At 32.9% G+C, this 18127-nt stretch overlaps 1 protein-coding gene across 1 annotated transcript; it reads right to left on the bottom strand.

Annotated features, from left to right (window-relative positions):
• Nucleotides 1-8719: 8719 nt before the first annotated feature.
• LOC131072667 (36.4 kDa proline-rich protein-like) lies at nt 8720-9318 on the bottom strand. The gene has a single exon (XM_058008899.2). The coding sequence runs from the start codon at nt 9271-9273 to the stop codon at nt 8899-8901; it is 375 nt and encodes a 124-aa protein (XP_057864882.2). The 5' UTR covers nt 9274-9318; the 3' UTR covers nt 8720-8898.
• Between the last annotated feature and the right edge of the window lie 8809 nt (nt 9319-18127).

Here is an 18127-nt window from a genome sequence, read left to right as displayed (position 1 = left end):
TAGTTTTACAAAGCCGACTAGGGTAGGGTACTACATCCTCCCCCCCTAGGTTGTGACTTACTCCCGGATGTTGTAAGGCTAAGAGGAAATCATGCAACACGTATTAGCCCTGAAACTCATTTAACAATTATTAATTTGCACATATAAATATTTTCTCAACAATTGAAACATTATTGCTAAATCCTCTACGAATGTCATTATCCATTGGCAAGATACATCTAAAACCATACACTTCTTAAAATATTCTAGGAATTATCCACAATCATAGCAGAGAAACAAGAATTTTCTTCCTTTCATTACACCAAATTAAAGCATTAAAAGAGGTAAGTAACAATTACTATACTCATCTATCAAACATGACAAGAAAACATGCCATCATGATCAATTTCTTTTACCAGTACATCTTTTTTATAAAACTTTATCGCATAGAACTAGCTTCAAATATCAAATTCTACAACCAAATTAACTTTCATGAAATAAGAGCAACGTAAATAACTCAATTGTTTACACTTGTCAGGCATATATAAAAAAAACTTTTCCAAAGACTATGTCTCATAACATAGTGACAAGTCAACACAATTTACTCCATGATTACTCATGATAATCATCCACATAACTAGAATGGACAACTCAAAAGGCCACATGTGAGCATGTCTAATGCTCAGTCAAAGATAACATGTACGATCAGCATCTCTATGCCTGATCTCAGAACAATAATATGATCATATATATCGAACATCTCACTCAAAGGCTTGATGGTGCTAGGGCACACCATAGCGGTGCTACCTTCCATACAAGACCTTCATGAACATCCCTTGTTAAGTAAGGTGGTTAGCCTCCAAGAGATAGTCACCACACATAGGTAGGTAGTGGATCTTAGCTGCATCACAGCCTCACATACCCCCATCCTCAAGGTTCCTTACATCTACTTCCTCATACACACTCAACCAAGACCATCTCATACATCCTTGGAGAGGAGTTTAACATTTTAACACAAGACCAACATATGAAAACAATAAGGATAAACTAGTTTAGCCACCAAAATACAAATGAATAAAGATAATCAATCACCAATTCCAACAGAAAGGCAAGAAAAATAATCCAGAATTTGCAACACCAATTCAAGTATGTAAAAGATCACAAGATTGTGGCTAAATCTTCGAAGTCAAAATAAAATAAATTGCTGGTCCCCAAAGAAATAAATAAGAATATTACAATTGCACATAACATCACTATGTGACTAGAATCTAGCCACCAACGAGGAAGGAAGGAACAATCGTCTAGCTATCGCAGTAGCTCATCATGTGGTGCGACATAGTCACACTACCCACATGGCATGGCGGTGTGCACCTCGACATCACCCCGCATCACATCGTCATGCGGCATGGCTCTATCCTAAACCTATCAGTAGGCCGCATGGAAATGTCTACTAGATCCTGCATCGTGTCTCAACACGACATGGTAATACTCCAAGAGAAAAGGGCACACAATGGACGTATCCTGCATGGCAATGTCTACTACATCCCGCATCATGTCTCAGCATGGAATGGAAATACTCCAAGCGGAAAGTGCATGCAATGGACGTATCCCGCTTGCCAATGTACCTCATAGAAAAGGGCACATGCAAGTCACACCCCGCATAGCGAAGTACCTCTCAGGATACTTGCTGTAAAACAGAGGTATACATGGCTAAGGTCCACCCACATGTCTACCAACGCTGGACAATTGGTAGCTCATGTGAAAAATTACATACCTTTCATGAAGACAAGGCAAAATATCCTCCAATAAAACTATCATTCTGCTCAAGAACTAACATCAATATGCTCAAATAAAGAATAGGAATAGGCTGGCACACATGAACCTTATAAATCGGTTCATCACAAGGGAAAGTATTGAGTACACCTATAATACAGTTTCATTACATAACTATATTTTTCCTCGAAATAGAGAAGCTAAAGTCGCTTCACATCGATATTACTCGTACGCCATTCCATACTATTCAAGGAATGGTGACTTCTAATACTACCCCTTCACATACTGACTTATCAACAACCCGTGGGTTGGCACTCAATAAGGAAACATAAAAAAAAAACATCACATAAACAGTATGGTTTCCCATACTCGTAAGCAAATATATTCCTCCATGGTTGATTACTTCACCATCCCATGGGTACACATAGCAAGCATAGGTTTCTTACAATACACAAGGAATAGCACCATTACTAGTTTAGTCACATTTACGGGGAGTACTTTTCAATATGCTATCATCTACTCAAGAAAGGTTTTACCTATGCTTTCCACATGAATCACTGAATAAAGTTTACTCTAGATACCAGTACTGAAATTCTTAACAATTCACCATTACATAAGGAAATAACATCATTCTGATATCTTTTCTAGATCCATTAAGCATTCACAACCACATTACTAACTATGCAAATTTCTTTATGAAGCTTAAGACTTTCCTCTTTCCATAAGCAACCCAAAAGCAAACATACAATTACATATGCGTTATAAAAATTCTTTTTAAATAAATATATTCTTAGTAGCATTTCTAAAAATCTTATTATTTAGGCAAAGAAAAGGGAAAGAGGGTTTGATAATCAAACTATTTCCTACAAAGGCACAAGATTAACAAGATCACACTACAAGCTGAAACTTCTCACTATAAGTTTATCATTTATTTGAATGGTTTTCATTTCGCTACTGTTTTAGAAGGATGCCAAACAACCTAACAAGAAATTTCCAATTATTTGGTTGCAACAGAATGTTCTAGTTTTCCAAACAATAGAGATCAAAACAGGTAATCTTATCAATAATGCAAGACCTCTTGAGAACACTCACTACTTTAATACAATACAACCGCATATCATAATTTGCAACCTATCATTGAAAGTTCAAGGTACGGTAAGAAGATAAGCAAGGAGCTGTCAGCTAAATAATACACATTTATGCATACACATCAAACAAGCTTTTCATTTGCACTTTCTAAACATAATAAGGCAATTACATATATCCAAAGGCAAGTTCAATGGAGCATTGCTAAAATAGATCCTCAATCAAATTGGTTTAAAGAAACACATAAAACAACCAAAGCAGTTTCACAAAATCAACTGTTCACATATTAATGCATATTACTTAAGATAGAATTTAATTATATTACTCCTACGAAACACATGGAGAATTATTTAATTTAAACATACAATTTTTCTCAATATCCAATATGAACTTTCAAACCAAAGCCCTTTTATAATCTAAAAACACATAAGCGTTATAAGGCTCACACAAGGGCTCAAGAAATCGCAACCTTTCTCTTGCAATAAGAAAACTCACATAAGAGATAAATACACATATAACAAAAACATTTAATTTCTAGAGAGAGAGAGAGAAGAAGAAGGATGATAATCATTCATTTTACTACAAAATAAGCATTCAATATTTACCATACAAGTCCTTCAAGTGGACAACACTAAGCTAGATCATACTCTTAAACATGCACATTTCATACTTTTATATTCAAGACAACACTAACGACCCCAAATGGATTAGCCAAAAGAGTACAACAATCAATAAAGAAGGTACACACGACTCTCCTTCAGAATAAGAGAAATTGTAGACCAAGACCTCAATAAGAAGACAAAGCACATACAATCACTCCAAAGCACCCACATCAAGAAGGTGAAAACAAGGTGTGAACACACAAGTTAAGGTTTTCTCAATCATACACATACAAAAAGAAGGACAAGCATACACATAAGGTCAATACACCACACACCAACTAAGGGCATAAGCGAAACCAGAGATCCCAGTGTTTGCAACTTGGCTCTGATACCAAATGTAATGCCCCACCAGGAAACCCCGAAGGGATAAAGCTAAGACACTCAAATGGAGTGCAATAATTTTTTTTTAAAGTTAAACACAACACAATGACACAACAAGATATTAAAGTACAGATTACACAGTGGAAGACATCAACTAACACCTAAAGAGTTTCCCAACACAATTACTTAATTCCACATTTAAGTTAATTCCACATTTAACTTAACTAACGTTAATTAATCCAATAAGATGATTATGTTATTAATGAGATAATACTTTAAACAAGGATAATTTCTGTCATTAAGATAAAAATATGGATCACATGATAATGTCCATCCATTAAGATTAAATCATAGATAACATACGAATACATCCATTAAGGTTAAAATATAGCTAATATGATGAAATTCATTTATTAAGGTTGAAATGTAAATAACCAAATGAAGTTCATCCATTAGAATTACAATTTAGGTAATATGATGAGTTCATCCAACAATTGTTATCCATCCATATCGTTCAATTTACATTAAACACATGCCATGCATCTTGTCCCAAACGCACTATAATTTCATCATAACTAATGAGAACTTTTCATGCATACTTATTTTTATTAACAATAATAGATTTCATTCTACAAATCAAACTACACTCTTTCATGAACCACTTTACTGCATTAAGAGACGACTACATACATGCATTTACAATAAACCTCATCAAATCCACTTACACATTATATCAAAATGCCATCCATACATGCTAATACTAAAACAAGAACCATAAGAACAAAAGCATCGCATAACACCAAATTGATATCAGAGTTCACCCCTAAAGGGATACATCTTCGGGTCTGCTCAATTGTAAGACCCCTCTGATCATTTAAATAAGTTAAGGGTACATAAGTTTCACATCATTTACATTCCTGCCATCCAGGTGAATCATACCAATAAACAACCGACCACATCGGTCAATAACTACATAAATGATCCCTACAAAGAAACGGATCCAACTGAACATATCAAAAGCTAATACAAGGTCCATTGCCCGACAGTACTCTAACTAGAGACCTGACCTGCTATGGTCAACCACAAATCAACACTTGACACCCGCATAAAGGACAAGACCAGTTTGAACACCATCACAAGGCAACAACTAAACTAGAGATTGAAGACATAAATAGGTACTCCAAATCAACCAAACGACAGGGTCCAAACAAACATACCAAGGCCTTGCCATTACTTTAAACAAAAGCGAATACAAAAATTAAACTTGCAAAGGAAATAACCAGAACATACAATCTTTTTCCATATTGAATTAAACATTAAAGGTCGATCAAGTTTTCTAAATGATCTAAGCTAATTTCAGTTGTCTACCTCATCTAGGTACATGTCCTTCTTGGTTTTCTAACTCACTAAACTGATATGCATCAAGACATAACATAAATACATCATTACAAGTTTTTCAACCAAGTTCACATGAATGTAAAGCATTAATTGTCTAAATATGATATTTAATCTTTATCTTTATTATAGACCAAACACCTAGTATAAATTTCAATTTCATAACTAACTATATAATATTCTAGAACAATCCTTGCATACACAGAAAAAAAAACTATTAAATCATTTACTTAAGAATGACTAATAATAGATTTAACATTGCTAGTGGGAAACATATTAATTGGTTTTTATTAGATTCAATTTAGACTATATACTTATACTTTGTATCCTAATACTTATTATTTACCTCTTAATGAAATCATACCACTAATATATGTATCATGTTATCCCATTGGGTTGAATTAATTGATCCCAATCATTTTAACCTACAAAAATTTAAGATGATATACCTAACCTTCAAGAAAAAAAAAACAAGAGATGGGTAATGAAAGCAAACATCAAGGTGGTTGTACATTCTCTATGCTATTTTCCCAATCTTACAAATCTTCTATAAGGTTTACAATTCAATTCATCTATAAATAATGTATAATGTTTCAACTAGAATAATACCATTTTAACATTTTATTAAATATTGGGAATAATTCTCAATTATCTATCTCTGAAATAGTAGCAACTTCCATTCTGCCTATTTTCAATAATATAATATACTCCTAGATCACTCCTATCTATTTTATACCAAATAATACTACAATGACATCCTTCGAATAATACAAAAATGAAATAAAAATAAATATATATTCAATCCACAATAAAGTTCGAGCTATTCTGAATTTAATCTTCACAGATTCGAATTTCAAGCCTATTTTCCATACCCAATAGAAAGACATTCCACATGTATAAATAGAGACATTCCACATGTATAAATAGAACTATGGATCAAATACTTACCTCTCAGATTGCAATGGATTGATACAAAGCTTAATTCTGTAAAATTATCCAGAGTCTCTAAATCTACATGGTTGACTTCTCCCTTATCTTGGGCTTTTAAATTATCTCACTTCTAAATTTATTGCCTTCTTACCTATTTTAGTTGAGCCTAAGTTGCTAATGGATTATGGCAGGAACACTAGTGGTTGCAGTGCCTTTTCTTCTTCTTGAAATCGAGCGCCTAAACCAAGCTTTGCCTCTCTTTTATGCATAGTCCTTGAATGGTCAACTGGCATCAAAAAGATGGAAATTCTCGAGAATATAATCCATCCTGGTTCTCAATAATTATTATTTTTATACTAATCGATCCCATCTCTATATATATAAGCTTGGTTTCTTTCTCCCATTTTATTCTGTAAACCCCAACTTTTACCTCTTGCATGAAAAGATACGAACTATTATTGACTTTATCTTCTAATTTAATACTTTTAATATTAAATAAAGTACACTCAAAAGCACCCATCCATGCTGTGCTTGACTTATATAAAAAAAAAAAAAGTTTTATTTTAATCTCCTTACTCATGCTTAAAAAAAAAAATTCATTAAACTTGACTTTGGCTTTCTTTATAATATATATATTATTTTTAAAACTACCCATGCTTATAAAAATCAATCTACTCCTGCACAATTTGCTCTGTACTTTTCTTACGTGGCAAAGGTAGAGTTTTATTTGAATCTATTTAAAGTTATTAAATTTTAAAATAAACTTTCCCTTTACAATCACGTGGGATAAGTTCTAAAATTTTGTTTTTGATTTAATATAATGTATGTACTTTAAAAGAACTTGAATCACTTACTTTTCCTTTAAAGAAGTATTACTTCTACTTTAAGAAAAGAAAAAAAAAAGAAACATGCATGAAACTAAATAAATTCCTCATTTAAAATTAATCATTAAATTAAACTTGCTACAAACATGAATAGAGCAATTTTTAAATAAATGATTAAATATATAAAAGAAACCTATTTATTTTAGTTTCTTAATTACTAATACGTAAATGAAGAATTTAAATCAAAATAACTACTTAGGATTAAATAATCAGTTTAACCACACGCCAAGCATGCAACCCAAGAAAGCCAACCAAATACCCAACTCACATACCCAAATGAAAAGGGAAACGGACAGATCGCAGATGATGCTCATTTGAGCATGACTAGGGTAAACTGAGGGTTTTACGGCCACCTAACCCAAATTCAAAGGACGAAAGAGGTATACTCAACCTTGGGAATCCAGGTGAAGATGAACCTTGCACCTAGGCGGTATTGTACCTGCAATCTCTTGCAACCAAGAGTCACACAAGCATACATATATATATATTTAATGAAGATGTTAGCTCGAGATTAATAACAAGAATCAGGAGGACAATTCAACTTACATAAGAATCGATGCGGAGCACATTAACAGGTACGCATAATAATCATAATATCTGACTACAACATTACCTCATGGTAATTCAACCATTCAAGAATGCCACATAAAAAGTCAACCAAGGTCAAACCGGTTTTACAAAGCTGACTAGGGTAGGGGTACTACATCTCCTCTCTCCCCTATTGTGTGTTTTGTGTTAAAGGGCTCATTTGGAAAGAATTTTTTATAGCTAAAGTACAATTCAATTAAAGGTGAAACTAAAAACTAGGTGATCAATAAAGAAGAACAAAAGTTAAGTATTGGTACTTTTTTTTAAATATTAGAAATTATAGTTAATTATGATTAATTAAGAATTTTAGTACATTTAAATTAATAAAAAAATTAGAAATTGTTCTTTTACATTATGAAAAGCTATTTAGTTTATTCACTTATCTTTAATAACCATCAACTATTTATCATATGACATAAATCTATATGAATTTGACAGATGTATAAATAAAATATTATGGATACATCAAAAATATTATGACATATATAAATATTAAATAATGGCTATTTTGTGCAATTGATATACTCATCAAGTCATCTTCAAAGCATTACATTATGCAAAATTAATGTCATGGCAAAAATGCAAATGCATGGAGCTAGCATTTTGATGGGCAAGTATGAATAAGTCAAATTATTAGGACACAACACATTTACAAAGGTCTATTATACAAAAAGTGGAAAGGCAGCTAAAGTCGTGGAAATCAAGACCATTGACAAAGAGATATTAATGAAGGATCTATATATACTTAATTTTCCATTTGTAAAAGATGTTTATAATATTTATTCATACTTATAAATGTTAAATATATTAAAATTTAATATTTTTTTGGAGATATTTTTATATATAAGCTAGTCTATATGTACCATTCAACTTCAACCACCTGGGATGTACAAAGAGAGGTGTGTAATGGAATTAAAACATGGACTATGCCAATTAGAAAATTTGTAATGTATTCACCAAGCCTAGTACCTGAATCCAAAACCAACCATGATAAGGCAGTATTTTCAATATCAGTGCAAATTAAGGAAACAAAATTAAAGAAATACTCAACATATTAGTGGAACTAGAAAAAGATACTATGTTTATTTAATTGTAAGAAAACATATATATTATTTATCCAGCTAACTTCAGATTAAGATGGAAAGCAGGGACTGATCTCCGCTATATGAAGTCAACATTCTGTGGCAGATGTAGGCAACAGCCATTAACTTCTGCTTATTTACTCAAACATAGTTATAATAAGTAGCACTTATAGAGGAAATCATTGAATAGTTCAGACACTAAGAAGCAGGGCATGTGAAGCCGGGAGGAGGAGTCATTCCACAAGAAGCAATAAGCTGCAGTGCTAGTGGAACAAGTATATTGAGGTTGAGGAGCCTAGCCCTGATTGCTGTACACAAACACAGGGCTGCCTCCAATGCCAAAACTCCTTCAATCACTGGGCAGCACTGGTTTACAATTGGGTCTCCAATGCCTATGTGCACAAGGCCACTAAGCACTTCAACACAGGCCCCCAGCTCCAGAGCATCAAGTGGGCATTTTGCTGGAACTGGAGCTGGAGGAGGTTGAGGAACAGGATTCCACGCCATTAACACTGGCATGCTGGTTGCCACCTCAATCATAACAATAAGTAGCACTGCTACAGCTTTCTTCATTGTGCTTCCCTTAGCAGCCCCTCTGAAACCAATGCTATATAGTAAAAATGTAGTCTACAATTTTTGGGTTGCAGAACAATGGATGATTTAGTGAGTACTTATAGCAATGGGAGACCACTAACGTGTAGAAGTGGCATAGTCAGAGATTAATGTGGCCATTACAAAGTACCTATTAAAACATATGAAGTCCACATTCACAAACAAGTTGATAAAAAATAAAATTTGATATCTGTTTCAATTATTTGCAACTTATTCAAAATACTACTTTCAAAGCTTAGAATTATTGACAATTTATGTCGTTATTATGACAAGAATTGAATTTGAGATATTAAAATTTCCTATCAGTAATGGAGCTCATCATTATAGGATAGAGAAGGCTGATTTTTTAAGTTATAAAATACTTTTTCGTATCGGATTCTGTGGGGAATAAAATGTCATTGTCAACTGGTTCAATCATGCACTTCAGCCAACTTTGTTGTAATCTAGATTAGTTAGCTTTGGTTATATGCATTAAAATAGTCCATGTCTTTTCACATGCGTAGGCTTTTTTTTGGCCATTTTTAGTATGCAAGTTTAGTTTGGTTCTAATATGAGTTCATGTAGAGGCTCCTTTATTCTATTAGTGAATAATGTAAAAGACTTCGATATGCATTAGCTGTTATTAGTGAGGTAAACTTCTATTATTCCTTTGTCGCAATCTACTTCTTGTTTAGGGTTTACATATTTTATAAAAATCAAATCTTTATGTTATTATATGTAAGTTGCAATTAAAAAATAGGGTCTACAATAAAAATAAAGCATTCAACCATCAAAAATAGAGTACTCTACCTTTTGTCAATTTCAATGTGTGTTTTGTTTATTTTTTATCTATTCATATTGGTTTAAAGTTGTAAGTCTGAACTTGGATTTAATTTTTCACTCTATTGTTGTCAGTTTTATCAATTGGTTTAGAGGCAAGTGTCGATTTTCAAAAACTACATTTCATATCAGACTAGGTTATTTTTGGGCATTAAAGTTTGAGTGGTTGGCATTTTGCCAAACTTTATCATGTCAACTTTTCACAACTTGCCCATTCTAGAATTTGAGGAAAATGAGTATGATTATTGGTGTCTGCAAATGATGACTTTTCTTATAGGAAAATATATGTTAGAAATTGTTGAATCAAGTTACCAAGAGCCAGTTGATTAGAATGCCCTCTTTGCTAATGATAAAATAGCCAAGAAGGAGGCCAAGAAGAATAGCATTCAACCCTTGTTTTACATTCAAATAGCTCTTGATAAAAGGTTATTTCCAAGAAGTTTAGATGCAAAGACAACTAAAGATACTTGGAAGACTCTAAAAGAAGCTTACCAGTGAAGTGACCAAGTCAAATTTGTCAAGTTATAGACATTGAAATGAGAATTCAAAATTTTGATGATACGAGAAACCAAGAATGTGACTGACTATTGTGTCAGAGTTAAAGATGTGGTCTTGCACTTGGGAAAACTATGATCAATGAGATTTTGATAACAAAAAGGTGTTGAGGACTTTAACACCAAAATAGAATGATGTTGCCATAATAATAGAAGACATAAAATATTTGGTAGCCCTTTAGTTTGATCTCCTAGTTTGATCTTTGATGTCTCATAAAGAGATATTGAGATATTCATTTGGAGAAAGTGATGTGAAATCATTTTCCCTCAAATTATAAATCACAAAGAACAAAGATGCCTACAACAATACAAAAAACAATCAAGACCAAGGTAAAGGTCAAAATCAGAATAATTCAAGTGGAAATAGAAGCTGAGGAACTCAAGAGGAAGAGGTGTTTCTGAAGAAATAGAGGCAAATTTGATAAGAGAAATGTTCAATGTCACCATGGTAACAGGTATGGGTACTTTTAAATAGATTGCACATTAAAAGAATGTAAAAGTGCTTATTATGCTCAAGAAGGTGATGAGAATCCTCTAGATCATTTATTTTATCTTAATCCAAATGTGAAAACAATAGTAAAGATGTTTAGTATTTAGATTATAGATGCTCTAACCATTGGATATGAAATAAGAAGCTTCTTTCAACAAAGGATTAAAGTTTCAAATCTGTGATCTACCTTGGTGATGACAAATCATTGGAGGTTGTTGCAAAAGGAGCTATGAAGGTCCACAAAAAAAAAAGGTATGAAGAGTGTCCAAGACATTTATTACACTCCATGGTTAAAGCATGATTTGTTAAGTGTTAGGCAATTATGCCAGAAGAATTATAAAGTTATCTTTGAAAATAAGAAATGTACAATTTATGATAAGAATCAAGGAAATAAAGTGGTTACAATTGTGCATATGACAAAGAAAATAATGTTCTCATTGGATTTTGGCAAATAGATTGATAGCCTTTCCAATCTGGAATATGAGGATACAAGTTGGTTGTGGCATCTTAGGTATGGATATTTACTTTTTAAGAGTTTGATGTTTTTGAACTCACAAGCATTAGTTTTTTGTTTTTCCAAGGTTGAGGAGCACAAGAAATTTTGTGAAGGATGTGCTAAAGGCAATAATGCAAGGAAAAAAATTTCAAAGGGCAATGCATGGAGGGTTCATCACCCACTTCAGCTTGTTCATTCAGATATTTGTGGTCCTATGCAAACAAAGAGTTTAACTAATTCGTCATACTTTATCACTTTTATTGACTATTATTCATGAAAATGTTGGGTGTGTTTTTTGAAGGCCCTAGATGAAGACCTTGATATATTCCAATGGTTTAAATCCTATGCAGAAAATTAGAAAGGGTGCAACATCAAATGGTTGAGGACTAATCATGGAGCAGAATTTTGTTCAAGGGGTTTTCAAAGATATTTTGATATGAATTACATCAATAGGCAACTCACCATTACTTACGCCTCTCAATAAAATAGAGTAGTTGAAAGGAAAAACCATACAATGCTTGAAATGGAAAGGAGCATGTTAGAAACCAAGGGATTAAGTAGTTCTTTTTGGAGAGATGTAATTGCTACAAAAGTGTACATCCTTAATGAAATAACTAGTAGTGCACTCAACAAGATGACTCCTTATGAAGCCTAGTATGAGAAAATTTTTAATGTTAATCATCTCAAAGTTTTTGGTTGTTTGGTCTATGTTCATGTACCTAATCAAATAAGAAAAAAATTAGATCCAAAAAGTGAGTCATGCATTTTTGTTCCATATAGTAAGAAAAGTAGGGCTTATAAATTGTATAATCCTCTCACTAATAGGCTTATTATGTCATAAGTGTCATTTTTTATCAAGGGGAGTTTATGGTCATCAAAAAGGATATGTTGAGAAGCCAAAATCTATTTCGAATAAAGTTATTATTGATGATATTGATAATCATAAACCCACTAGTATTTCTATTTCAAGTGCTACAAATCCACCAGGCAACCCATCATCTAGTTCTTTAATTCTAAGTGCAAGTTGAGATTCAAATCTAAATTCCACAAGGAGAGTAACAAAATTGTGTGATATTTATCAAAGGGGTGCAAATCAAGAACATGAAGAAATCAAATAGGTAAGAAAATTAATTTTACTTTATTTACTAAGCTTGATTTTGAACCATCATGGTTTGGAGAAGCATGTACTAATGAGGTTTAGATGAAGGTAATGGAATTAGAGATGTGCATTTCATTCACAAGAATGACACTTGGGGTCTTACAGAGCTTCCATATGACAAGAATAAGATTGGAACAAAAAGGTCTACAAGACTAAGTCTAATAGTGATGGGACTATTGAAAGGCATAAGGAAAGGTTAGTTCTAAAGGATTCACATGAAAATGTGGAGCTGATTATGAAAAGAAATTGGAAAGAAAAGAGACCATTAGGATATTCATTTCATTAGTAAGTCAAAATAATTGGAGCATATGTCATATAAACATGAAATGTGTCTTCTTGAATGGGTACTTAGAAGAGGAAGTATAGGTGGAACAACCACAAAGTTTTGAAGTGGACAAAAAAGAGAATCATGTATACAAGTTGAATAAGGCTCTATATAGCCTCAAGCAAGCACCAAAGTGTGGTATGTTAGGATTGATGGGTAGTTTCAAGAGAATGGCTTAAGGAGAAGTAAGAGTGAACCTACCCTTTGCTGCAAATAAGAACTTAACCATATCCTTATCATAAGTTTGTATGTTGATGATCTATTGTCTATGGGGAGTAGTTCTAAATGAAATATGAGTTTAGTGAGGTGTTAAAAAATTAGAGCTTCAACAGATTAATTAGTATTTAGCGCACTAATTTCCATGAGATCACCTAACATTAAGGGAAGGAGATTAAAATTGATTGTTCCAATCATAAAAGCATTGAATTTAGACCAGGTTAAGTCTTTCCTTGTTAGAGTTGAAATTGAATTGTAATAAGATAACATGTAGATCTATAAAGCTCAATTTGAGAAGATAGTGAGTGAGTGCTCTAGATACCATGTAGATCTATAAACCTCAATTTGAGAAGACAAAATAGATCAAAACCTATGATGGAAGATTTAGGCAGGATTGTTGGGACCAAGGGGAGTAGATTACCCTAGGCCTATGAATTTTAGGGGTAGATAGACTAGATCTTTTTCAAATTAGATGAATCATACAATCTATTTTTAGAACATCATAAAAAATAATTGGGACTGAGGGGATCCAATCTTCTTCGTCCTCCACTTTTTGCGCCTTCAAAATCTGAGCCTAATTATCATCATCTACATTTCTAGATTGCTCGCTCATATATCTTGGGACAATTCCCTGCACACAGAAAGAAGGAAATAAATTTGGTTCATGGGTATTTTCCTTAGGTCAAACCTTGGTGTAGGAATTGACCTTGAATTGAATTTATAATTAAAATTGAATTGAACTGAAATAGAATGCTTTTCTGTTGAGGGAAAGGGTTAGATCTAATCTGAAAAATACTTGAACCTAATAACTTGACAAGGTTTTGTTGGATCCTCATGCAAAGGTTTATGATGCAATGTAGAATGTCTTCATAAAAGGTTGATCATGGATACTTAAATTTGAATTCTTGATCGTGACTTCATCTTCTCCTTCAATGGTTGATGAATGCTTGAATTCTTTCTCACATAGACTTGAGTTGATTTTATAATTAAAAGTTCACTTATGGTTTCCTAGTTACCAAATGAGGGGGTAGGCTTCCTTTTCTACCTAAACATTCATAAAATATTTGAATTGTTGGAGCAGGCTGACATGGAGCTAAATTTATCACCCATATTTCTTGAATTGGTTAAATAGACTAGAATACTAAGAGGGGGGTGAATTGGTATTCCCACATTTCTATAAAAATTACTACTATATTAATCTCATCAATTAAGCTCATCAACATGAAACAACAATTACAAAATAAACAAGTAACACAACCACAAATTGAACACTAGATTTTATACATAGAAAACCCAAAAAGGAAAAACCATGGAGAGGGTTAACTCTCAATATAATATAACTAGTTATATGGTATTTTCAAAAGGGGTGTCTCATTTCCCAATGGTTCACTAACAAATTACAAAGCAAGTCACTATTGGAATGCTCACCTGAATAGATATAAATGAACTCAAGAAAGTTGCATCTCCAAATACATGAAGTCTGTTCCAATATAAGCTCAGATATCAACTCATATAAACTTGAAGTAGATCCAGTAAAGTATCTCTCAAACTATCTACACCTGCCTACAACAAATCCAGTAAATGATTACTACAACACTATGAATGCACTTTGTTGAACCAACTATTTCACTTCATACTCTATTATCACACACTTATATACTCTCTGCTACACATACTACACTTCTTCATTCCACACAATACTGCATACACACATCTTGACATCTTCTATATATATACCAATAAGAAAATACACCAAGATACTATGTTGGCCAAGCACAAGTGATTTATACAATAATACATTGCTCAAATCAACACATTATCCAAAACATGCCTTGACCAAAAATAGGATAATCAAGTCGGCCTTCACTAATCTTCTACACACTTTCTTCAAATACTTCATTTATCAAAACGTGTGCCCCAATTACCAGAACAAAACAAGGATCTATCAGACCGAAAGATACAGCACAAACTCCAAGCACAACAACTCTTAACTTCAAGATACAGATGCCACAAATTCTAAAACATAACATGATGTAATATAATAAATACAAACTAATACAACTAATATTACCGATACCACTGATATGACTGATATAACTAATATTGAAACTCACTTAGCTGATATTGGAACTAGATACAAACCATAAGAAGCAAAATACAAGATTCTGGAGAAGAGGATCTTCCAAAAATGACTCTAGTAGATCATATATGCCTTACTGCTTCATATCACATATACCTATCTTCCACTGTTGGTCAAACTACCATATGCCACACACAGTCCTAACTAGATTGCTAGGTTTAACATCAATGATAACATTAACAGAAATATAACAATCTCCTCCTTTATCATTGATGGTAAAACATCTCAAAAATAATAAACTCAATCTTAGATCTGTATATAACTCCCCCTTACTCATATATCTCCATTACTCTACCTCCTTATTTCTGCATTCACATTTCTCTATTTACCTTTCTCCCCCTCTGACATCAAGGACAAAGGGTCCCTTTGATGAAAAAGAAAGAAAAAACATAAATGTATTCAATAAAAAAAATAATGTCAAAATTGTGTCAACCAAAAAAGATTCTCAATTGCTTTTCTTCTGAATATCCGCTTGTATTTATCTTTAAGCTTGGAAAGGATAACCTTCCACGAATGAACAAACAATTTAATACTAAGAGATAAAATTCTACACTCCACCAATGCATCAATAACATGAGAGAAACTTTCTGGAACAATGGGATTCTTCTCATTCTCAACCGCATCACCAAGCAATACTCAAAATTGTTCTAATTTGGCTTCATCAATCTCCTTAACTTTCCAAAAAAAAATCACATAATCTTCCCTTTTCCTTTACAAGAATAATAATTCAACCTACAAGTAAATTATCTTTTTCATTTTCTCTCTATCTTTGTTGCTTAGAAAATCAATTGACTTACCCATAGAACTCAATTCTTCTGCAACAGTTTCAATTTTTTCTTTATGCTTCGCCATAGAAGCCGACTATGAAAGACAATACCTATAAACTTTTCTAGCTCTATCGATACAATATCTCATTTCATTTATGCACTCTAATAAAGTTCTTTTGGCATCGTCACATTTCTCTAACATATTCTACATATTATCTACTTCATATTTTGATTTATCTTTCTATTGCTCTACAATTTCCAATTTTTCTCTAACCACTGGGGATTCCGGATCATCCAACTCAATTACTTCTTGTTTTTTCTCTTTCTACTTCTTCTTAGGTTTCAAAGAATCACAAGACTCGATCTCTTTCATCTTTCTCTTTCTAAAGGCCAAACCCTCCTTAACCGAACCGATAGCAAGGGATACTAGACCAATACACCACATATCCTAAAATGATTTGAAATAAGCATCACATGCATCTTCTCTCTTATCCAATCCATTAATATATTAAAAGATCTGTCTAGCAACGAGGACATGAGATTCCAACAAGACATTCTCCTTCGCCAATAAAGATCTCAAACAATATATAGCCAAACATATAAGTAATGATACAAACTGAACTTAGGGATAACCTTGATCTTTTGTCATTTTGATATTCTCTAGCAACTGATTCTTTAGCAATTCATACAAATTGAACACAAAATCTTTCATAGCAATCATGTGCTCAACATACACAATAATAGTCGAGGTAGAACCTTCCCTTTTTTTGAAATAAATCTTATAGGATATACAATATGCAACATACCTCACAAAGGGATTAATGAGTTTATCGATCAACAATGCTCTCTTATCTTCCGTCACACTGGTTAGGGTTTTACCCTCCTTGTTCTTTACCATATTTTTAACCAGTCACTCCCACTATCACATAGTCGAGTAATATCCAAGCTAATGTCCTTCATGATCAGATAGGGTTTATCCAACATCATAGAGTCATTATGCACACAACCCAAGATTAACCTAATCACATTCTTATTATCAAACCAAGGTAACTCACTCAACAAATCCATTTCTTTATGACTTAACTCTTTGACCTTTTGCAAATCTGCTTCACTAAGACTCGTTTCCATTTTTTTGATCTTCTTTGTGTCAAACTCGTCTAACCGCACCTTTCCCAAATTCTAAAAACTTATACTACTTGGTTCTCCGATAATCATTTTTTATTTCATGCTTTCTCTACTTCTTTGCTCTTTGCTCTATAATTGTTGCTCTACTCTTCAAACCATTTTTTTGCATAATGATGAAAATGATCTCAAATTCCCAAATTTATCTTACCAATTTTTCTTAGTGTTTTGCTACCAAAAAGTGTCTTTTCAATGATGTAAGCACAAACATTGAGTTACCAGATTTCATCTCAAACATAGTCATGCTAGACCGACAACATGAATGAACTCAAAAGAGGGGACCAAAATATTTTCCCTAAGAAACTCCCCCTTAGCCAAAGCAATAATCTTAGTTACTGGAGGAAGAAGTGCCTACACCAGAGTCTAGTACATTAGGCTTGCTCTCATTATTCACCTCCTTCTTTCTCCAAATAATGACTTTCTTTTTCTTTGATTCATTAGACTTCACCGCATTCTTCTTTGTAGACTTCTCCATACCAACTTCATTTCTGCACTGATTAGCATAATGTTTGAATTTCTTCCTCTTGTAATAATTGATGTTCCTTTGAAGTGAATTTGATGAATGTGTTCTATATCTACACTAATTAGCTTTGTGACCATAACCATTGCATATATGACAATATCCATGAAAGTTACTATCTACCTTATTCATTCCAACCGGATTATG

The sequence above is a fragment of the Cryptomeria japonica genome, chromosome 5, assembly GCF_030272615.1.
Source record: "Cryptomeria japonica chromosome 5, Sugi_1.0, whole genome shotgun sequence".
NCBI classification, from domain to species: Eukaryota; Viridiplantae; Streptophyta; class Pinopsida; order Cupressales; family Cupressaceae; genus Cryptomeria; species Cryptomeria japonica.
The sequence above is the reverse complement of the archived record's forward strand: the minus strand, read 5'-3'. Positions and strand labels throughout refer to the sequence as shown.